General features: G+C 43.7%; 1 protein-coding gene across 1 annotated transcript in view; it reads left to right on the top strand.

Annotated features, from left to right (window-relative positions):
* The first annotated feature begins 555 nt into the window (after window positions 1-555).
* The window catches only part of PPM1E (protein phosphatase, Mg2+/Mn2+ dependent 1E), a 137,013-nt gene continuing 113,395 nt past the window's right edge, over window positions 556-24,173 (top strand). Inside the window, exon 1 of the mRNA XM_056865496.1 lies at window positions 556-1,152. Coding sequence (XP_056721474.1) covers window positions 572-1,152 — 581 coding nt within the window. The 5' untranslated portion in view covers window positions 556-571. The remainder of the gene's footprint in view (window positions 1,153-24,173) is intronic.

Raw genomic sequence — 24,173 nt, 5'->3', positions numbered from 1 at the left:
CATCCCTTAATAGTTCCCAATTTTACTTTGACAGGGCTATCAATCGTGCGCGCGCGCGTTTTAAATCATTGGTCTCACAGGTTTTCGTACTGTCAAATTAAAAAAAAAAGAAACTTTTATGTTATTGTTCATGGTACGCCCCCTCCCGTCATAGACTGGCCCGTGGGTTTGGAGGCGCCCTCTATTTCAAAACGAATAAAGTAGTATTTGTGGAAAATTAAGTTTGGTTTTTACCGCGGTCCCCTCACGCCGGGCCGCTCCCCTTTCTCTCCCTCAGAGGGCAGATTCCCGCCCTTCGCGGGCGCGCGCGGCACCGGCCGGCGGAACAACCCCCTCCCGCCTCTTCGCGCTCTCGACCCGCGCGCGCCCCTCAGTCCGTCCCCCCCTCCCCCCTGCTCCCCTATGGGTTGGCCGTCGGCTCGTGAGCGCGCACGTCACGGATAGGCGGGAGCGCGCCGGGCAGCGGCAAGTGGGAGTGAGGGAGGCTGTGAGGCGAGAGGGCGGGAGCTGAGGGGAGACGGCCGTTGCTCTCTCTCTCTCCCCCTCTCTCCGCCGCCGGGAGTGCGAAGCGATGGCCGCGGGCGGCCCCAACGCGGAGGAGCGCGGCTACTGCCGCTTCCTGGAGCTCTTCTTGGTCGAGTTCCGAGGACCTTTCGGAGCGGAGCCGCCGCCTCCCTCCTCGGACGCCGCCTCGCCGTCCTCAGCCGGCGGCGGGGCAGAAGGCGAAGCCGGGCGCGCGGGGGAAGCGGCCGCCGCTGAGGAAGAGGAGGCGGCGGAGATTGTGAGGGAAGAGGAAGAAGAAGCGGAGACGTCGCCGGCCGAGGAGCAGCCGCCGCCGCCGCCTGAGGAGGAGGAGGAGGTGGAAGCGGTGGAGGAAGGAGCTGGAGGCGAAGAAGATGCCGCCGCCGCCGCCCCTGAGGAGGAGGAGGCGGGAGACGAAGCGAGCGCCGCCGCCGCCGCCGCCGAGGAAGCCCTGCCGGAGCAGGCGCCGCCGGGGCCGCCCCCTCAGCCCTCGCCGCCGCCGCCGCCTCTCCACCGGGCGGCCTCCCCGCCGCCTCTGCCCTCGCTGCCCCGGCCGCTGTCGGAACACATCACGGAGGAGGAGGTGGAGGGCGAGTGCCTGGACCTCTGCCTCCAGCAGCTCTACAAGTAGTGAGTAGCCAGGCTGGGAAGGGCGGGGTGGAAGCGGGCAGGCAGCGCTCGGGCCCCGAACCCTTTCCCCCCCTCCCTCCCTCCCTCCTCAGTCCCCCCCCCCACGTGCGTATGCAGATAGGGACGCGCCTCAGAGCATGGACAGAGTGTGCATCCTCTCCCCCCCCCCAGCTCCAGGATTGTGCTTCCAAAGGAGAAATGTGTCTCTTCAGCCCCCCCCCCCCGTGCATGCTTTCCTAGCTTTGTTCTGGAATAGGCAGATGGGGACGCGCCTCAGAGCATGGACAGAGTGTGCATCCTCTCCCCCCCCCAGCTCCAGGATTGTGCTTCCAAAGGAGAAATGTGTCTCTTCAGCCCCCCCCCCCGTGCATGCTTTCCGAGCTTTGTCCTGGAATAGGCAGATGGCGACGCGCCTCAGAGCATGGACAGAGTGTGCATCCTCTCCCCCCCCAGCTCCAGGATTGTGCTTCCAAAGGAGAAATGTGTCTCTTCAGCCCCCCCCCCCCGTGCATGCTTTCCTAGCTTTGTTCTGGAATAGGCAGATGGGGACGCGCCTCAGAGCATGGACAGAGTGTGCATCCTCTCCCCCCCCCCAGCTCCAGGATTGTGCTTCCAAAGGAGAAATGTGTCTCTTCAGCCCCCCCCCCCCCGTGCATGCTTTCCCAGCTTTGTTCTGGAATAGGCAGATGGGGACGTGCCTCAGAGCATGGACAGAGTGTGCACGCTCCTTTCCCCCAGCTCCAAGTTTCTGCTTCAAAGGAGAAATGTGTCTCTTCAGTTCCCGCCCCATGCATGCTTTCCAGCTCCGTTCTCAAATATGCAGATGGGAACGTGTCTCAGAGCATGGACAGTGCGCAGGCTCCCTCCCAGGAATCTGCTTCCAAAGGAGAAATGTGTCTCCTCAGCCCCCACTTCCACATGCATGCTTTCTCAGTTCCGTCCTTGAATATGCAGATGGGGACATGCCTCAGAACATGGACTGGGTGTGCATCCTCCCTCCACCTATAGAATTCTGCTTCCAAAAGAGAAATGTGCGTCCTCAATTCCCCTCCACGCATGCTTTTCCAGCTCATTCCTGGACTATGCAGATGGATAGCAAAGGGAGTGTGCCTGTGCCTCAGAGCATGGACAGAGTGTGCAACCTACAACTGCCCCCAAACTCTATGATTTTGCTGCCAAAAGAAAAATCGCCCCTTCCCCTGCCCCAGCTCAATTGTGGAAAATATAGATGGGGAATATATAGATGGCAAAGGGGAGATGCCCCTGAGAGTGGGCAGAAGGTTCTTGATTTTCCCACCTCAGCCTTGGAATATACAGATGGGATAGCAAAGGAAAAGGAGCTCTGGAGCATGTACATAGTGTACTGCTTCCTCTCCAGTTTTAGGACTTGCTTTACAAAAGAGAATCTGCACCCTCTATTTTTGCAGCCCTGGAATGTACAGATAGATAATAAAGGGAAGGTGTCCCTAAGCATATATAGAGAATGCCTTTTCCTTTCCCTGCCTTTCCATGTATAACTTTGTTTTTGAAAGAAGGACACACCTCTTTAGTCTCATCCTCCTTTTCTAAGCTTAATTCTTGATAGCACAGGGTAAGGCAACTGTGAGCATGGCCAAAGGGTTCTTCTATCTTTCCTCCCCCTTTCTTTTCGAAAGAGAGACGTGCTTCCTCCCACTTCACCTCCTCAGTCCTGGACTATACAGATGGGTGCAATGGAGAAGTACCTCTGAGTTAGGACAGCCTACTAGTTCCAATATGTTGTCTTCTAAAGACAGTATTTCTGCCTCTTCCCACCCTTCCAGCTCAGCCCTGGAACATGCAGGTGGATAATAAAGGAGTAGTGCCCCTGTCCACATACAGAAGGTATCACTTCTCTCAGCCTACTCCCTCCCCAATTAAGAGCAATGTTTCTGTGTGAAATGGTGATTCTCAGGCAAACCTGAGCAAATTTCCACTTCAGAAATAATGTTATGGACCCTGCTGAGTTTAATTTGAGCCAGGATTCTGTTCTGGAGTTGGGATTTTGAAAATCTCCCTATTCCTCCTTTAGCAAGTCTGGAATATGCCAAATTGAAGGAGCCTGAAATGTTAAAGGCTGGCATCAGAAGCTAGGGAATGGGGTATTGGTTTGGGTAACAAAGGGAATGTGGGTTGGTTTCTTTTCAAAGTGATACTGGTTCCCAATCCTGCTTGGAAGTGTTGCGCATTAATAAGGAAGCCCTGCCAACTAATTCCTTTTTTCTGGTTTTCATTTGAAATTATTATAATCCATTGTGTTGCCACATTGTTAAAGCAATGATCAAATAACTAAAATGGGTACTTGGAATAAGGGTAAAAAAAAGGAAAAATATAGTCAGTGGTGAAAGAAGAACACTCTGGGTATACTCTTAAATGTTCCGTCTGTTCCATGGATAGGAGCTGAAAAAAGATGCCAGGATTGAGCTCTCAGGTGCTAGCCAAACATTGTTAGTGAACCCTTCCTTGAAAGATGGTGGAAGGACAGAGATGTCTCTGGGGAGAAATGGCTGCCTGAGCTGAAAGACTCAAGGAGGTTTGTGTATTAGAAGGAAGTTGGTTTCAGAAACTGGGAAGGGAGATTAGTTTTGGTGCAGTGGAACATGTGGCCACAGGGAATGGGGAATAGAGAATGTGGGCTTGGTTTGTGTGGCTGAGAGGTCTTTACTAGGCCAATAGGAGACTGGCTGTAGAAGACAGGCATCAGCAAAGACAGGGTCAGCAAAGCATGCAGTGAGATTATAGGCTCCATGGTGAGACTGATGGAATATGGAGGAAGTGTATGATACACAGATTTCACAGAAGGTGGGGAGACTGTTAGGGAGGAGCTGTGCAGTGGTGAGGGCAGGGAGCCTTATTTGAATGGTGGTGGTTTCTGTTGCCTGGCAGTTGAGAGAGCTGAGGGTGGAAACTTGGAATGGGCTTCTCTTCCCTGAAATATAGTTGGGTTGGTACAGTGATCTGAAAAATAATGCTGCTTTCCTTCTTAAAGGAAGTATGGATAGACTGGGGTTAAACATTATTTTTGGGCTGCACAGCATTTTGTGTGGTGGTGTGTGTATGTGGGGAAATATGCTTCATATATATGCAGCCAAAATAGGAGTGAATATTATACAGCTGTTCATTAAGAGGTCATGCAAAAGGGTACCCAGTTTGCTGGGGGTAAAGTGTAGGTGGCTGGGGAAGGCCATGGCAAACCACCCCGTAAACAAAGTATGCCTAGTAAACGTTGTGATGTGACATCATCCCGTGGGTCAGTAATGACCAGGTGCTTGCAAAAGGGAGTGAGAGGGAAAGCGCACAGTGTTTGAACGCTATATCTCCTGGGGGGAAAGGTTCAGACTTGTAACAGACCTAGGAATGCTGCTTGTACTGAGCTATATGGGATTGATTTCTAGGTCTATGCTTTATGAAAGATTTGGACCACAAAGAGGAATCAGATGGGGTCTTATTTCCAATGTGAAGAGTCTGTGGACTGAAATCTTAAGATCAGTTCCCCATGCTTTGTTCAGCTTTAGCTTGGTAGGCTGGAAGTAAAAATTGTTGTTAGTGCTGTTTTCTTCAAAAGAAACCTTTTAAAACTGATAGTGCTGGAGGAGAGAAATGAACCTGTGAAAATATGCACAGCAGGCCAGGGAGCTTTTTGTCACTGAGCTGATAATTGTAGAAAAAGGTGTTACTCCATTACCAGAGAGATAAAACAGATTCTGCAGTGATACAATTTCTGTTGTCATCTTTGCATTGATGGGCAATAAGATGGGAACTTATATTCTCATTCATGCATGCTCCTACCTCCCTTCCTAAAATACATTATAAAAATGGCTTTTTCTCAACACAGCAGGAATATAATTGTATATGAGAACATGGCTAAAATATCTATTTCAAGTTACTGAAATCCATATGTAAATGGTTCTTTCTACTGGGAATAAGTGTGTAACATGTTGTTGCAAGCTTTGGGACCTGACTGCTCAATACACTATTCCAGTGTCCTGACAAATAGATGTGCATTGAGGATTTGCAGATGCATGGGGGCTGATTCAGAACACGTGGGGAGGAAGAGGCTTAAGCGACCTACTGTGATGGTTTACCAATCTGATATGGCTGTAGTTTGCTCCTTTGGGGAAACTGATATGTATTGAGGAGCGCTACATGCAAGTTCCTTTCTGTCCCAGACCCAATTGGGCCACCATGCACCTTGGAATTCAGTTCCAAGCATGAAATGCCAAGAACACAATCTGGGGTGAGGTTGAAGGAGGGGCATACGAGTACAATGTATTGTGTAGTCAGGCCACAATCCTCAAAACTTTCCCTCTGTGTAGTTATAATTTGTTGGTGTTTGAAAAAACTGGATTAATAGCTAATGAATGCAAAACAATGCACTCAGAGCTGTCTATCTTGTGGGGGTTGGCTTTAACATATTCAAATACCTTTGTGGCCTTCAGAATGAGAAATGTAACTTTTATCAATGATTTATATATTTTTTGTGTTTAACTCTTGTATTGACCTTTGGCCATATGCAATAAACTGAACCTTACAACCTTACCTGTGTCTTACAAGGCATTGTGATACACCTCAGGAAGGCAAACTGAGCATCAGAGGAGCATGGTGGCATTTTATTACTCCTTTGCTTGCTTTTCATTTGCTGAATCTGCTGTGGGATTTTCTTCTTTCTTTTCTCCACTGGCCTTTCTTTTCCTTTTAGTTTTCACCTTGGATAGAAATGTTTTGTTTCAGAATCAAGACTTTTCTTACACTGTGTATGCTGTTTCCTTTCCTGTGAGCTGTTTCTACTTTCTTTTCCATTTAGACCAAAGTTGTACAAATACCAAAAATGACACAATATTACAGTGTAACGTATAAAAGGGCAGCATTAAGACACCTCACAAAAACCCGCAAAATTAGTAAAAGGTGATAAAAAAACAAATTCAAAACACCATAATATTAAGCAGAAAACCAACAACAGCATTAAAACTGAACTAAAGCAGCATGGAACAGCCATCATGACTCACTTTCTAGGCCACTTGCAAGAGAATTGCATGGAAGAATATGTCAACCTTAGTAGTATATTTATCATAGGTAGCCGCAACCCTTTGTTCATCTTTGGAACATTTCCCAAAACTACATTCTAGACATGACTGTCAACAAAAGCAGTGGAACTATGAAAGCAAGTACTGAGCTGAAGTAACATACAGTTTTGCCCTGCTTCCAAAGATCAACCAGATACCTGGAACTTGTAATGAAATTTCATCACTGAGATCCAGTCACTGAGTATATAGGATAATGCTTTTGAAGAAAAATGATATGCCTCATTTACAAAATGAGTGTGCTTGGAGATATGGCAGTTCCCCCAGTGATTCAAACACATTTCCAAAATTCTCCACTTATTCTTTGACCTCTTGGTCCTTTTTCTAAAAGGAGTCAATGCGATAAACAGCTTTTATGAGACAGATCCTGGGCCTGTCAGTTAAATGTTGCTCATTTGAACATCAGCTCTAGTTCTGTTGCAGCTTTCTCTTTGAAGATCAGCTTGGTCTGATGAATGCAGTCAACCTGCATACTTTATACAATTAAGGATGTCGTCTTAGTAAATTATTTTGGCATTGGTCTATTCATTTCATGCACTGTACTAAACTGTTTTAATAGGGTACTTTGTAGAGAAGCAAATACTATTCTTGTATATTAGGCATATAAGGAGGAGAGCTGCCCTTGGGGGCTTCAATAATTAATCCTGCCGTCGAGCAAGTTAACTAGATTGTGTGTTAACTCTGTTTATATTTATACTCAATGAAAAACATAGCTGCAGGGAACTAACCACTAAACTGGGAAATACTTTCAAGATGTGTCTTTGCCCCTCAGTTTGGAATATGTATACAATTGATTTGATTTATAGATTCCAGCTAGCGTTGCTAAATTGGTTTGGTGATGCTGGTTGAACTGAAGCAAGCTTGGCTCAAGAATCAGTTGAACTTGTTAGGCCAGAGGTGCCCTTCTGTGTTCTTTCTGTTGACGGATGCCTCATGCTAGAGAGGGTTGCATACAAACCTTATGCAGAAGCATAAGGACTGCTATACAAGTTATATATCGTATTTCACAGACTCTTACTTGCTGACTTGTTTGTGGAATACTGTTTCTAGTGATTTTCATTCCATGGGGTTCTTTGGATCCAATCCCTAGTGCAGCTTAGATGTGCTACTGGTAGAATAGCTTCCAGATCTAGCCAAGTAATTTTTTTAAAATCTGATTTTTCTTAAAATGTTTCCCTGAAGGCTTTCTACTTAAACATTTTGCCATTCTAGAAGTTCAAATAGAAAATACTGACATAAAAATTTCGACCTTAATTGTTTAGCAGTCTCACAAATGCTTTGCTTAGTTAAAGAAAAACTTTAATTCCTCTTCCCTCCCAGGACTTTTTGTTCTATTTTGGTTTGAGGAGTATATGACAGAGATATATATTTTTTGTATTTAAGGGATAACTACATTGCTTATTTTCAGTTCTGTTTATACAAACTGTTATGTAACTATTTTTATAACTGTTCAAATTTCATATTTGTATGTCACATGCTTATGTCTTCATCCATTTGAGGCCAGAGTGTTAAGGTTGTGTTCATACCTCATTTTTCATTTACTCCATGAGCAACTGAACTGAGCACTGGGGCTTGTCAGTGTTTCATATTGTACACTTAACCTTTGTAACATGGTTGATTTGCAGAACTGCAGCCCCACCAACTATGGATGGACTATATTTACATATGTGGGGTGGAAAGCTTTCATAGAAAAAGATAGGATCAGAAAGTTTGTTACATTTTTTGCCCCTACATCGGGGTGGGGAACCTTTTTTCCGCCAAGGGCCATTTGAATATTTATAACATTATTTGCGGGCCATACAAAATTATCAACTTAAAAATTAGCCGAGCAAGCCCCAAGCAGGCAGCTGCCCCAGATGACCCCGTCAGATAGGGCTTCTGACAGCTCCGTCCTCAAACAAGATGGTTTCCCCGCAAACAAAATGGAGTTCTCCTTGCACTCCTTCCCCCCCCCCTTTTTGCACACTAACTCCAGCCAGAGATTTACAATTGTATTGGGACCCGCCCGCGTAAATCTTCGATCTGATATCGGGTCCCGCTCACAAAGCCGAGAGCTCGGCCATCTCCTCCACTGATTGCTCATAATTGTTTCTGTTTCAGTTTTACTTAAGTCGTTACTGGCAGGAAACGACTACATTGTCTCTTTGTTCCTGTAACCCTATTGTATCAGTCCTATAAATGTACCCACTCTCCCCCTGCCATGTATTCCAGCCTTGTTTGTCTCCTTGCTGAAATCATTGACTTTCGGAATAAATCTTTGAATCACTGCTCTGCCTGGATTTGAGTTCTATTGCCTGAAAAGCCGTGCATTTGCTGAAGCCTGACACCCCCCCACGTGTGGGCAAGCAAGCAGGCATCCAACCAGTGGTGCACTTGCCCACCTGGTGGCACAGGATGGTCTGTTGCACCAGCCAGGTGTAGCTGTCCAGCTGCACGCTGGAGTTGCTCCTGCTCCGCATGGTCAGGGCCGGATTCTACAGTCAGCTCCTGGTACCTCTGCCTGCAGGGATGAAATGCGGACACACTGGCTAAGAACTCGCCTGCCCCCCGCACATTCTGGCCTTGCCTCCTTTAACCCCTCCATTGTTGCCACTTCCGCCCCCAGCCCTCTTGTAGTACAGAGGGAATAAGTTTCTCCACAGCCTGGGTGGGAAAGGGTTAATGCAGTTTCTTGGGCGGTCCTAGCAGCTCCATAGCTAACGACTCTTCTGCAAGGGGGGGAAGATTCCTTTTCTCTGCAAAACAAACTCACATCTGCCTTGGATAGAGGCTATTCCTGTCCGCGGGAGGGGGCGGATCGCCAGTCTTAGCTCCTTCTGACCTAGAGATCTGCCAAGACCCATGAAGGGCCAGACCAAATGATTTCGTGGGCCTTAAATGTTCCCGAGCCTGATGTTCCACACCCCTGCCCTACATTGTTGATGTTCATTTTAATTTCTAGAGCGCTTCTGTCCTAAAAAAAAATTGGTAATGAGCTGAACTCCATAATCTATAGTCAAAAAGGGCAAGAGTCCAGTAGCACCTTAAAGACTAACAAAAATATTTTCTGGTAGGGTATGAGCTTTCGGCTCACGAAAGCTCATACCCTACCAGAAAATATTTTTGTTAGTCTTTAAGGTGCTACTGGACTCTTGCCCTTTTTGACTACTGCGAACAGACTAACACGGCTACCCACTGTGAATTATCCATAATCTATAAACTGTCATAGTGTTGACTGGTGACAGTTGACCTACAATAGTCACTCTGATCCATCACATATGGTGCAGGGGTTAGAGTGTTGGACTGTGTTCTGGGAGACCCAGGTTTGAATCCACACTCTGCCATGAAAGGTTGCTGGGTGAGCTTTTGCCAGTCACACACTGTCAGCCTAACCTGCTTTGCAGGAATGTTGTGAGGATAAAATGGAGAGGAGAATGATGTAAGCCACTTCTGGGTCCCCATTGGGAAGAAATGCAGAGCATAAGTGAAATACCTGTGTTGATTTTATTGTTCAAACTGCTTAAAGCCTTAGTGTGAAGCAGTATAGAAGTTTTATTAAATAACTATTTACTTGTTCAGAATGGCTTCCTCATTTATTTAAGCGAGCTCATCTGTATTAGGAAGTTGGTTCCCCAAAGTGAAGCTAATGTGAACCTATGGACATGCAGGAAATCCATTTATGTATCTTCAGTTAGGTTTGATGGGAGAAGTCATAATCTCACTTGGACAGCTCCAAGTTCTGAAACGCATAAATCTCATGACAGATCAGATGTGAGAACTACTTTTCAAAAACATCTTTGTGAGCAGACAGTTGCTTTCCCAGACTGGTGGAGTATGCTTCAAGCTGTCAAAACTAGCCCCTGATGCATGGCCAGTGCTGTTGTAACAGTCGCACATCTTTGTTACCTTAAATGCCGAGCTCACTTTCATGCAAGTCATCATGCTTCACTTTGAAAGGAAAACAAAGGGTATAAGCCAACAGCTTTCTCACTGCAATGAATAAGAATATTTTTTCTATTAGTTTTTTAGGAAATGCAAAAAGGATAGAACAATAGAACAGACCAGTAACACTACCTCTTTTTTTTAAATCACATTTTCTTTTCTCCAGCACCCTAGACCATTTGTTAACATGACCAGTAAACTCCATTCCCTTGAATGGAAGTTGCTGCTGGAGTTAATAAAATAACTTGTCTCTTTGTATGGGCTGTTGTTGCAGACATCAGGGCGGGGCAGTAGCTCAGTAGCAGAGCATCTGTTCATCATGTAGAAAGTCCTAGATTCAAGCCATAGTATCTCCAGGTTTAGAAAGTTTGTGATGTAAAAGACTACCTGAGATTCTGAAGAGCCACTGCCAGTCTGAGTAGACAGTACTGACTTTGATGGAGCAATGGTTTGGTTCAGTAAAAAGCAATTCCTTTCCCTTTATAAACTCCTTCCTGAACTGTGCTGTTATAGTATAGCCCTATTACTTTATAGGAAAGCTTTCCTGAACAGCTCCATTTTACATAGTTTGTGGAATGAATGAAGCTGTCAGGCTTCAGCAAATGCACGGCATTTCAGGCAATAGAACTCAAATCCAGACAGAGCAGCGATTCGAGGATTTATTCCGAAAGTCAGTGATTTCAGTAAGGAGACGAGCAAGGCTGGAATAAATTACTGGGGGAGAGAGGATACATATATAGGGCTGATACAATAGGGTACAGGAACAAAGAGACTATGTAGTCGTTTCCTGCCGGTAACGACTTAAGTAAAACTGAAACAGAAACAATTATGAGCAATCAGTGGAGGAGATGGCCGAGCTCTCGGCTTTGTGCGTGGGACCCGATATCAGATCGGAGATTTACACGGGCGGGTCCCAATACAATTGTAAATCCCTGGCCGGCGCTCGTGTGCAAAACGGGGGGGGGGAGAGGAGGAGTGCATGGAGAACTCCATCTTGTTCGCGGGGAAACCATCTTGTTTGGGAACGGAGCTGTCAGAAGCCCTATCTGACAGAAGCGTGGGAGCCTTCCTGACCTCCTCAGGGTGCCCATTCCACAAGTTGGGGCCACAAGAGAGAAAGCATGTGTACGGACAGTTGATCTTGCCCACCTACTCATGCTGAGTCTGTGATGGCAAAGCAAAGAGAGATGTTGCTTCTGTTGCTTTACCAAATACAAAAATTATTCTATACTGTATATCTGTGAGACATGAGCTGGTTCTTGGTCAAAACCAATGACCCATCTAGCCTTGTTACATTAATCTTAACTGGTGACAGGTCCTGAAGTAAGCCAAGTTGTCAAGCAGGTGATATCCTTCAGCTTGATTTACATATTTAGCATTTATTTGTAAGGCTTAGGACAGGGGTGTCAAACTCATTTGTTGCGAGGGCCAGATATGACATAAATGTCACTTAGCTGGGCTGGGCCATGCCCCACCAGCCCATATCAAGAGTGTGTGGGTGTGTGTGGCTGGCTCACAGGCCAGATAAGAGCTCTTGGGGGGGGGCAGATCTGGCCCACATGCCGTATGTTTGACATCAGTTGCTTAGGACAAGGGTCAGTTGATTCATTTCATATTAAAATAAACTATGCCCTGCCATCACATTATGATCCTTTCAGGAGATTCAGGGACCCATTGCTTCCTCTTTTCCAGAAGCATAGGCATCAAACTCTTTTTACTAGAACATGCCCATTGAACTGCAGCTGTTATAAAGCTTTGTTCCATTGCTTATATTACTTTTATAGCAATCTTTAAGGTAGGCATCAGCACTTTGTGGCTGTCTGTCTGATACAGTCCCCTGTCGTTCAACCCAGAGGTTGTGAATGAGTAGCATATGGGGCTTGTCACAAGGCCATTTTAGGTAGTGAGGCATGGGACTGTCATCCCACTTACTAATCTAAATGGTCCTCCAAAAATTATTTGCTGACCAGGGTTCTATAGAATTTAGTTAGGGTTTCTATTATGCATAAAAAATTCTTCCCCGCCTTTTAAAATAGCTTGGTAAACTTCCTTTTAACAGCAGTTCTGATGTTTGTGCATTTGACACCTCCATCATGTAAAACGAATACTTGCAGGGATTTTTCTCAGTTTTATATGTAGGTGACACAATTCAGCGTCTTCATAGTTCATTGTACCTTGGGTGGAAGATCATTTTAGGTATATCATAAAAGCACATTTAAGTGAAGATCAGTTGCTGATGCTTAGATCATTCTCAGGAGGTCATCCTCATAATCTTCAGATATTTGACTGCAATCAGAGAAGTACAAATAGAGATGTAGTTTAAATGTAGCTGCCCACCAGAAGTCTCATGTGAGGAAGTCTAAAGATACTGCTGTACATCATATTGTGCCATAACAGTGCAGCCTTCTACTTTTCTTTTTAACTAAATATTGAACCTCTCTTCAAAGAGCTACTTTTTTGTGAACAAAAGGACTGGTTCTCTTATGTGTCAATAACTAGCTAAAAAAGCTGGTGAAAAGAATAATTGAGAGTCTTTACTATAGAAAGACGAAAATGTGAGGTGGAGAGTTATAAAGCAATTGATTACAGAGTCTGCGTGCGCATCACAATTGTGTTAATGGTTTTCTTGAAGAATGCATTCTGTATTATAAAAATACCCATAAGCCCATTATCAGAGCTAATGTCAGACTGGCTGACACTTCTACTTGCTTCTTTTTGCTGAAAGAGCGAAGAGAGTGTGGTTGGAAATAGAGATGTAACATTTCAGGAAATGTTGAAGCCACAGGGGGAAAATGTTTTCTTCCCCCTTTTTTTCAGAAAAAGTCAGAATTTTGGGGGAAAATGAAACATATGCAATATTTACTGTCCTATCAAACTTAGACTGTACTACTGCTTTAACAACATAAAATGGATCATTTATAACTTAGCATATAAAATTGCAGTATTTGTCATATTTATGGAATTTAAAGGTTATGAATGCCTTCATTTTATACAAGCAAAATTGCAAATATACCCAATACTTGGAAGAAAACTGCAAGTTGATGAACTCTTTGCTTTCAAAGTACATGTACCTTGATTTTTGCTATCTGGTTAGAGAGAGCTTCAGTTCTCAATGAAACTTTCTGTTTTCCTCTGAAGTTTAGGTGCAGTTTCTGCCCCACCTCCTGATCTTTTTTCTCCCTCTTGCAAGGTAGGGAAATAAGCTACTTTTTGCCCAATATGTGGGTATGTCTATCATAGTGGTTTGAGGGAGAGATGAAAAGGTCAACCACAAGTCAGGTCAAATGCACAACAAAAGGTATGCAAAAGCTGAAAAGCAAGGGGAGCTAGCCCTGCATTCTCCCTTCATGAAGATCAGGTATCCTTCTAGGTATCCTTCAGAAATGTGTATTGGATTTAAGAGCTATATATGATTACAACATGCCACCCACCTTTGTCTTTAAAAGCATTTTACTCATTTGAAAAGAGGAAATATTTCAAAGGCGATTTTTCAGTACTCCCCCTCCCATTTCCATTTTTTGCATGGGTGTACACATCTCCAGTTAGGAGAATGAGCTTAGAAGCTGAAGCTACTGCTACTACTAATAAATATGCTGCTGTGCTGATTTTTGGTTCATAAGGCTCCTCTGGTACCTTACAGAAATGTTATCTAAACATAAAACTGAATAAAATGCAGAATTAAAATCCACAAGGCATATAAAAAAGTCAACTTTCAGAAGAAAATCAAACCAGACTTCGAACATAACCAGAAACAAAAGGTTGATAATAGAGGTACATTTTTGCTGCCCTCCTAAAAACTGAAAATAAAGATACAAGTTGTATCTCAGAGTGGTGGACATTCCCTAATCTTCGTGCCACCACTGAAAAGTCTCCGTCATGCATTACCACCTGTGGTGGTAGCATCCAAAATTGTGTTTCACCAGATGACCTCAGTGACCAGGTAGATTCGTACTGGAGGCATCCTGGTCCCAAGTTGTAATTGAAAACCAGTTGGTAGCCAATGCAATTTGATCAGAATTGGTGTAGTATGATTTTATTTATTTGCATTATTTATGGTCCACTTTTCTCACAGTGACTCAAGGCAGATTGTGCATAGTGTTAACCCTACCCAGTAACTGTGCTGATGGATTTGAGATTAACTGAAGTTTCTGTGATTGAGTGTATTATAGTAGTCTAATCTGAAGGTCTACATGCGTCAGACTTCTTTAGAAAGAGATACAGCTGGTATATCAGCTTGGGTTGATATAACCTGAGCTGTAGATACTGCAGCCACCTAGCCACAAAACTGAGTAAACAGGAATAGTATGGCCTTGTGCAAAAGTGGTTGACTCCTGGATCAGCAGAACACCCAACCAAGAATGCTTCTGTTTTATCTGAGTTAAGTTTCAGTTTTTCCCACTCTCATTCACCCTATTGCTTCCTTCAGGCATTCAGACAATCCACTGCTTCCTTACTTACGTACATGCCCTCAAGTTACAATTGACTTATGGTGACCCCAGCAAGGTACTTTCAAAACAAGTGAGAAGCAGAAGTGGTTTGCCAAAGCCATCCTCTGTGGAGTCTTCCTTAGTGATGTCTCTCATCCAAGTACTGACCTTGCTTAGCTTCTGAGATTTGACGAGATCGGGCTATACCATGCTGCCTCCCTACTGCTTCTTTAGGACCTGATGAAAATAATGCACAGAGCTGGTCACCAACTGATGACAGTGTAATTCAGATACCCTAATATTGCCATCACTGGTTTCATGTGAAAGCTAGTAACTTTGCAGAATCGTCCAGACCAAATGCTGGGGGATCTTTTCTTTTTCGGGGGGGGGGGTGCTGTACCCTCCAAGTAGGATTGGAATTACTTCCACATGGCATCTCTCAGCCCAGTTTTATAAAGGTGATTCAGAAAGGTAGTCTGTTTGATAGTACCACAAGCTGCTGAAAGACCTGGAAAATCGACATACCTCTCCTAGCCAGCTCCCAGACCTCGTTGTCAACTAAGGTTGCCAAATAAATTTTAGTACCAAACCCAGACTAGAAGCCAGAGTGATAAATATCCTATAATTTCTGATTTTGAAATGATCAAAAATTTAGGGTTTGTGTTCCTTAAGAGGATGAAAAGTATTCCAATAGTTGAACATTACTTTGCTAGTGGTCCTCCATAGTGGCAGTATATCCTAGAAACATCAGGAAAAGAAATACTTAATCATTGTGACCTGAATTATCTCTTTGTCTTAGAACTGGATCGTTGGACTTGCCATAGGTGTTCATTCAATTTGCAGGCTAGGAGAGCATCCCAATTGACAGGTGATTCCTTTCACTAAGATTAACTAAAACTTCTGAACATTGAGAAACATCCTCTTTCTGTGAGAATCTGAACAAGAATGAGAAGAAGAAAACAAATAGAATGGTGAAATAAGTATACTTAAATAACTAAATAAAGAAATGTTGGGAACAATACACAGAGGATCTCTACAAAAGAGATAAAAGAATGACAGGTTCCTTCAAAGAAGAAACTTTTGAAGAAGAACCTGCAGGAGTTTTAAAAAGTGAAGTGAAACTTGCATGGAAAGCAGTTGGGAGAAATGATTTACTAGGAATTGATGGGATATTAATAGAGCTATTTCAAGAAAGAGTCCATCAAAATCTTAACAAGAATATGCCAACAAATATGGAAAACAAATCAATGGCCCACATACTGGTAATGCTCAATCTACATTCCAGTATCAAACCAAGGAGGCGTCAAAGACTGCACCAATGATTGGACAACCACGTTAATTTTTCATCCTCTTTTGAGGTGATACTCAAAATCTTACAGCAAAGACTGTTACCATACATGGAACAAGAAATGCCAGATGACCCAGCTGGATTCAAGAAAGGAAGAGGCAAATTTACATTGGTTACTGATGCATACAAGAGAATTTCAGAAGAATATCAGCTGGTGTTTCATAGACTGTGTAGATCATGAAAAGTTATGGTTGGTTTTAAAAGAAATGGGTGTGCCACAACGTCTGATTGTTTTGATGTGCAACCTGTACTCTAGGTAAGAGGCTACTGTTAGAACAGAATATGGAGAAACAGAATGGTTTACAACTGGCAAAGGTGTCAGACAAGGATTATTTTTATCTCCCTATCTCTTCAAGCTATATAAAGAATATATCATAAAGTCAGCTGGATTAGATTTAGATGAAGGTGAAGTGAAAGTTGGGGGAAGGAACATGAACAATTTGAGATATGCCGAAAATAGTGAACACTTGGAACGACTCCTGAGACTGGGAGGGGCAGTCATGAAGGAGCTAGAAAAGATTTTTAAGTGTAAGGATGTGTTGCTAGCAACACATGAACACATGAAGCTGCCTTATACTGAATCAGACCCTCCTCGGTCCATCCAAGTCAGTATTGTCTACTCAGACTGGCAGTGGCTCTCCAGGGTCTCAGGCTGAGGTCTTTCCCATCACCTACCTGCCTAGTCCCTTTAACTGGAGATGCCGGAGATTGAACCTGGGACCTTCTGCATGCCAAGCAGACCAAGATCAAGTTAATTCATGCCATAGTATTCCCCATTACTGTGTATTGGTGTGAAAGTTGGACAAGAAAGAAAGCTGATTTGTTTGAAATGTGGTGTTGGGGGAGAGTTTTATGGATACTGTGTGTGTGTGTGCGCGCGCATGGTATCAATTCATAGCTGATTTATGGTGACCCTGTAGAGTTTTCAAGGCAAGAGATGTTCAGAAGTGGTTTGCCATTGACTGCCTACATGGGCTAAGAGAGTTCTGAGAGAACTGTGACTGGCCCAAGGGTCACCCAGCAAGCTTCCTGTCAGGCTTCAGCAACACGTTGTGTTCCTGGTATAATGGACTTCACTCCAGACGATGCAGTGAGTTAAAAGTTTTATTCAGAAAGTCAGCGAGTTCAGCAAGTTCATAGAAACTTAAGGCTAGAATACAGGCATGGGGAAATATCAGTACATATATAGGGGAAATACAATGGGGTTGATTAGGTTTTAGAAACAAAGAAACAATACAGAAGTTAACTACCGGTAAAGACTTAAGACCACGCATACAGGAAATAAACGTGTGCATTAACTGGCTGATCTTCCCGAGATCCCGGCTTTGTTTTGCGGGACCTGGTATCAGATCAGCGATTACTCGGGTGGGTCTCCATAGAGGGGCACATCTCGGGCAGGAGACCGGGTGCAAAGGGGGGGAAGCGGAGTGCACAAAAACTCCATTTTGTCCGTGGGGGAAACCATCTTGTTTGTATCCGGGGTCGACAGAGAGCCTAGCTGACACTTCCATGGCGTGAAGGGGGATTTGAACCTGGGTTTCCCAGATCCTAGACCACTACATCATGGATACTGTGGACTGCCAAAAAGACAAATCAGTGGGTTCTAGACCAAATCAAGCCTGAACAGTCAATAGAAGCTAAAATGACTAAACTGAGCCTGTCGTACTTTGGTCACATGAGAGGACAAGAGTACCTGGAAAAGACAATAGTGCTAGGAAAAGTGGAAGGCAGCAGGAAAAGAGGAAGACCTAACATGAGATAGATTGATTCTATAGAGGAAACCACAGCCCTCAGTCTGTAAGACCTGAGCAAGGCGGTTAAGAATAGGACATTTTGGAGGCCATTAATTCATAGGGTCGCCATAAGTCAGAAGCGATTTGATGGCAGTTAATACATACATGGGCAGTATAGAAGTATGGTCAATTCAGTTGGGGAGGGTATAGAATGAGAGGTCCCTGTAGGTCCTGTTCTCACTCCTGATCTCAAGATTAAAAATACATTGTACTGCCTAGCTATATTCTTGGCTTGAAATGACTCATTTATTAGGTGTACCTTTTCTAAAGAGCATTTCCCCCCCCCTAGAAAGGGTTCCCTTGGAGGAAACTGAGGCACCCCATGTTAATTTCTCTAGCCAGCATTTTTTAGAACATTACATTCAACAGCCATTAATACTGTCTGCTGGGAAAGAATGTGCATGCCTGCAGCATTCCACAGGTAACCAATGGAGAGTAGCTGAATGCTTGCTGGAGCTGACTCTTCAACAGATGGGTAAGCTAGAAGGTTAAAAAAAATACTCCCAAACAGTGGGTTGTTGAAGCCTTTGATGTAGGAAGTTCATTCAGGTCAATAGAAGACTTACAGGCCTCAGTAGAAGAAAACAGTCTTGAGACTTGGAGAAAAGCAACAGCGTTGGCAGATTTCCCTGTGGCACAGATTGTGAGCAGAATGTCCCAAATGCTTTGCCAGCAATAGAAGCAAATACAAAACCTTTCAATGGTGTAAACAGGAGTGCTGCTAGCTCAAAAACAAGCCGTTGTCCAAGAAAAAGTAAATCAACTAGTGGCTGAATAGAGCACTTCTTTCTTTACCCCCTACTCTTAAAAAAGAAGAAGAATGCTGTGTAAAATGGCAACAGAGATCTATGCCGCTCCAGATGGAGAAAATAAAATCTGGTTCAGTGGTAAGAAACAAAAGGAGATGGGACTGAACAGAGTGTGTATATGGATGGTGGAGTTCCGGATTTCCTTGGAAGCCAAGAGGAAGGGCCAGAGAAAAGAGTGGGGTGCGATAAATATGTGGGAATGCCAGTACTGGAGTTGGAAGTGGACAGTGAATGAGTCTGTCCAGAACCAGAGATGGGAAAAAGGGAAAATGGTAGAAAGAAGGCAAGGAGGGATACCTATTATTTCCCTCTTTGTTCAGGGAGAAACATTTCCATGGAGTCTTGTGTTTCAGCAGTACATTACACATCTTGTAATGTATTGTGCAAAAGGAGGATACTTGACTTTTGATTTGTATTAGTAGTCCAAGCATGTTAAGCAAAGCTGAAACATTTTACCCTTGAAAGGGAACGAGTCATTGTTCAGAAAGGAAGAGCCAAAAATGGCAGCAGCAGGATCAGATGACATTTTAAATAGCTTCTATAGTGAGACATTTATTCAGAAAATAGATGCTGGCATCTGCTTCAGGTGGAAAATTGCTTTTTGAAGGAAATGGAAGAAACCAGTAGACGCCCAAGAGATGGCTTCAGAGTATCAGGACATGAATGATGAACTACCAGCAAATGACTTAGAGGTAGATTGGTGGATATTTATGGCCTAGCAAAAGAATCCTTTACTTTGGCCAGACTGGCTAATCTGATACGGCTAGAATGTTACTAACAAACTACTGGATTATGCGAAAAGTTTGCACTGTAAAAGTAATTGAAAGCCAACACAATTATTTCCTTGTGGTTTTAATCTTCATAAGGAGCATGCACCATTGGGTTCTGCAATGGACCTTTAAGGCAAAATATATTTTTGGTGTTTCAGAATTTGCAATACTGCTCCCCTTTTTGCTTCTTTCATTCAAACAAACCTGCTGGTGTTTCAGCCTCCAGTGAGGTCCTATTTAGTTCCTGTGGTTTCTGGAAAAGACAGCTATATTGTCCTCATTTTATCCCAGCTACTTTATGACATAGATTTTTCTAATATAATAAACTTTATACTCTCTAACAGTGCATTCTTAAGGAGAGTTACTCCAGCCTAAGCCCACTGAATGGGCTTAGACTGGAGTAACCCTCCTTAGGAATGCACTGTAAGAGGTTCATATTCACAGCCATTCATAAGATGTGCATTAAAGGGCAGATCTAAGATGCTGGATCTCTAGATGGTGCTCACACTTAAGAAGCAATTACACATACTTTTCAGAGATGGTTTTGTCCTTACTGTAGATAGAGCTGGTACTACCTGTAGCCTTCCTCAATATTGCTGTCGTAATTACAGCTGCTGGAAAATTGTGCTGATTGTCCTCATCAGTGAAATCACAGTTTTATTTGGAATCAGCATATTGACTTCAATCTCAACCTAACCTATGTCCCAGGGCATTTGTGAGGATAAAGTAAGATAATCCTATGTGAGTTGCCCTGATCTTTGAGGAAGAGAAGTGGGAATAAAAAATAGCAAATAATATTGCCTCCATCTGCTAGCCCATCAGGCTACTGGAGCCTAGCTCTTTACTTGGCTATTCAACCACTCCCTGGTCACTAGCTCCATCAGCTCCTAGGCTTCTTCCACTTCCTGGGGAGGATTCTTTGGTGTCAGTTCAGTGATATCAGGTCTGGACTGGTATGTCTGGGAATTACTGTTGCAGCTGTTTGGTAGCTTCAGTTCTATTTTCCATTGGTAAAGGCCTCTCAGGATCTGGTACCACTTGACCAGCTATAGGGATAAACCCATAAAATGTCTCCTGAACAGCTCTTATCCATCCTGAACAGAAATTAGCTGTAAGAATTAGTGAAGCTAATTCTCACAGGTTGAAATTTAGTTTAAGCCAAAAGCATATCGCTTGGAACCAGCCTTGTACTTCAAGCAGCACCAATTCTGACTCTACTCTGAAAAGGGCATCAGGAATGCAATGTGGGACACCAACTATGGATCTTAGAAACTTAGATCGAATTGCTTCCAGGAAATGAAAATCTTTATGGAGAGACATTTGTGAACCATACATGATTTGAGGTATCTCCTTGTCTTGGAAGACTTTAATTATGTATGGAATATTTGTGCTCCCTTTTGACAAAAAGATGTCACTGAGAATGCGCAAATGGTGGTATGGGCCATCTGATCTCTCCGTGAGCTGGGTAACTGAAAAATTACCTTTCCTTTATTTGTATTTATTCTCATGGACCAACAGGTCATGACCAAAACAAATTCAATAAATTTAATAATACAGAAATAAACATACAGAAATACAAAATCTGAGAAGTACAGTTAAAAGGAAGTTAAAAAGAAGATGGGAAGATGTAAAAATTTGGTTGTCTGTCAGCCAGGTTTGTAGTTTTATAACTAGATAAGAGCTAAATAATTTTCCCAGACAAGATAAGAAACTAATTGGTCTATAATTTTCAGGAAGAGAGTGGTCCCTTTTTTAAAGTAAATGGGAACAATTACCAAATCAAGCCAGGATTGTGGTATAAAACCATTATTACCAAAATAAGAAAGATGCCAAAATCTTGCTCCGGTTATTCTTAAAGAGTTCATTATCAAAGAAATATGAACCAGGAGCCTTACCCATTTTAAGATTTCTGATAAGACTGGCCACTTCTTTCGCTGTTATCTTGAAAGACTTACAGCCCATTCCTGAGAGCTGTAGTAGCCAGTGAGCAGCGGTGCCATGGTGGTGCCTCCAAAGAGGTTTCGCTGCTGCAGCGGGGTGGGTGCGTGGGGGAGAACTATTGTAAAATAAAAATTGGGAAAAGAGGGGAAAAGCCCCATTGAAAATAGTGATGCTGCGCCAACAAAAAGGTGATGCAGCGCTGCCATTGCTTAAGGGGCTCTTCCCAGGCTGAAAGGGGTTAGGAAGCTGCTGGCGGTAGGACTTGTGCTGGGAGGATGCCGGTGGGACACAGAGCTGGCGTCCAAAGGCCGCACTGTCGCAGCAGTCCAGGGGGGCCAGCGTAAGTGCCTCTTTGCTGGTGTCTGTACCAGTTTAGATGGCACAAGTGGCACGGACACTGGCGTAGGGGTCACAGCTCCTCTTAAGCCCATTTGGCCCCAACCTCAGAAATGGGCTATATATATATATACTACTGTTTGCAGGCGAAGTAGATGAACAAAAGATTTTTTCAAAATAATTTCCCCATGTATTAGAAGCAATTAGTTACTGCCAAACCCTTATTAACAAGTGCCCAAAAGCCAACAGCATCATGGTTGATAATAGCGGTAACCAACCTTTTCCAACCTTCTCTTGAGATGTTTTATTTTTGGATTGGATAAGGCTTTTAAATTGTCAGTTTAATTGTCCTGGTCATTAGAATGGCTAATAATCTCCTAGAGTTGGTATCTCTATAAACTCTATAGATTCTACGAATTTATTGACCAACATATTAACATTCCCTATCAATCCAGGGTTTATTGCCAGGCTGAAGACCAGTCCTTGATCGGGGTGATATTTTGACCAACAGGTGTTTAAAGAGATGAAAAATTTGCTCCAAAAATTTAGATTGCCTAGCAGATAGGGGTTCATTAATAAACCTGACACCCACTTGAGTAATAAATGTTAGAGGCTTCCTTGGACTTATTAGCATTCCAGCGGGCCCGCTGCATGATATTTCCTGTATAAATTAAATCTGACTCCAGTCTAGTTTCTCACCAAAAGACAATACTAGTTCTACGAGTAGTGGTAAGTGATCACCCACCCTAAACCTGGAGCAGTAAGGAAGGAGATTTGAAGTAGCCAGAAAAAAATCAACTACACTAGCTCCCTTTTCACGAGTTCTCCTAAGTCTCCCAAAGCACTATTACCATTAACAGTGCATTCCTCAAATGGCGGTGTGCAGAGTCAGCGGGGAAGAGGCACAGCGGTGCCTCTTCCTAAGCCAATTTGCGCATGTCGTGAAAATGAAAAAAGCCTTTTCAAGGCTTTTTTTGTTTTCAACGGGGCTAAAACAGCGAGGCTGCGCCTGCTAAATAGCAGGCATAGCACCTCTGCTCCCACCACCGGCGTAACTGGCTGAAATGGGATAGGGAGCCCCCTAAGCGGTGGCTCCTCCCCCTGCCCACCCCCCTGCCCCGGTGTGGCCTCTCTATGCCGTGGCCGGTGCCACAGAGAGGCCGCGCCGGTGGAGGCGCGGTCCTGCGGCACTCGGCCACTGGTGGAACTGGCCTTGCCGCCAGTGTAAGTGCATGTAATCACGCACTTACATGCACTTATACTGGCGGCGGGGTCATGCCTCCTCCTAAAGACTTTCAGCCCCATTCTCAGGAATGGGCTGTAAGAATATTGAATCCTAACTTGAGGGAAGATTGGAAGAAAATCTTCCTGGTATTTACCTTCGAATGTTTGGAGTTCTATCTGTAATCACATGATCTGAGAATCAGCATCTGCCCAGTACAAGGAGGATAGTATCGATTAATTACAGCTTTCTATGAGGGCGTTCATATCACCAGTTAGCAAAACAAAACAAAACAAAAACACGCTAGGATAATCTTGTAATAAAGAAAATACTGTGTTCTCTGTGTCTTCCATAAAGCTGAACATTAAATGAAGTCTGTTTTCAGGCCCTTTGTTTTTAATTAATAATCAGTGCAAACAGACTAAATATTTTCTGTAGTTTCTATTTTTGTTGTCTTTAGCTCAACCTCTTAGACTTTTCAATTGATTTTTGGTTGAGTTTGTCCCCTTTTTCTTTTGTTGACTTAAAAAACTACATCTTAATATTTAAAAACATTCACCTGGTCAATATCATGACTGTCAAACTACCTTCTGTGCTTAACATATCTGTTGGTGAAGGGAATTGTGGTTTTTAAAAAACGTTTATTGTTAGCCGTTCTACCTTTCATTGTGCAGTGAGAGCCTGATGGGCTCTTCTAAGGCCTATTTCAGATTGGGATAAAATGACAATATAATCTGCAGTCAACAGCTTCTTAAATATCCCGTCTTAGAATTTATGGATTTTGTCTGTGCTTTGTAGCCAAATGTTCTCTAGTTCCTAGCAAGGAGAGATTCTTTTGCCTCTATTCCACAGAGGCAAGTGCATGGTGAAGGGATTTTGTAGGGGAGGAGCTGGACTGAATATTTTTATGGCAATCTTTACTTGTCCAATCTATGACTCTTGTAGAGTTCCAACTCAGCACTCAGCCTGATGCCATCTAGAAAGAGGCACCGGCTGCAATTCTTAGGACCCTTTCCTGGGAGTAAGCCCATGGAATAGCATGGGACTTAATTCTGGGTAGACGTGCTTCTGCTTGCTCCCACTGTGCTGATGTTAGATTTTAAGCTATTTATTCATGGAAGGTTTCACCTTGGAGTTGCCACTCTTTAGATGCACTTTTTCCCCATTCATATTCTCAGAACTCAACAATAAGCCCCCATGCAGAGTTTTGAAAATTCAGATGAGGGAAATGTTCATCTGTAGAGTGGCAAATCCAAGGCAAAACCTTCCATGAATAAATGGCCAATGACTCCTTCAATGAAGTATGCTAGAGGCCTTAACTGCTGGTCACTGGAGCTGTATTTCTGGTCCCTAGA

The sequence above is a fragment of the Euleptes europaea genome, chromosome 19 (assembly GCF_029931775.1).
Source record: "Euleptes europaea isolate rEulEur1 chromosome 19, rEulEur1.hap1, whole genome shotgun sequence".
Taxonomy (NCBI): Eukaryota; Metazoa; Chordata; class Lepidosauria; order Squamata; family Sphaerodactylidae; genus Euleptes; species Euleptes europaea.
This window is presented reverse-complemented; position numbering and strand designations above follow the sequence as displayed.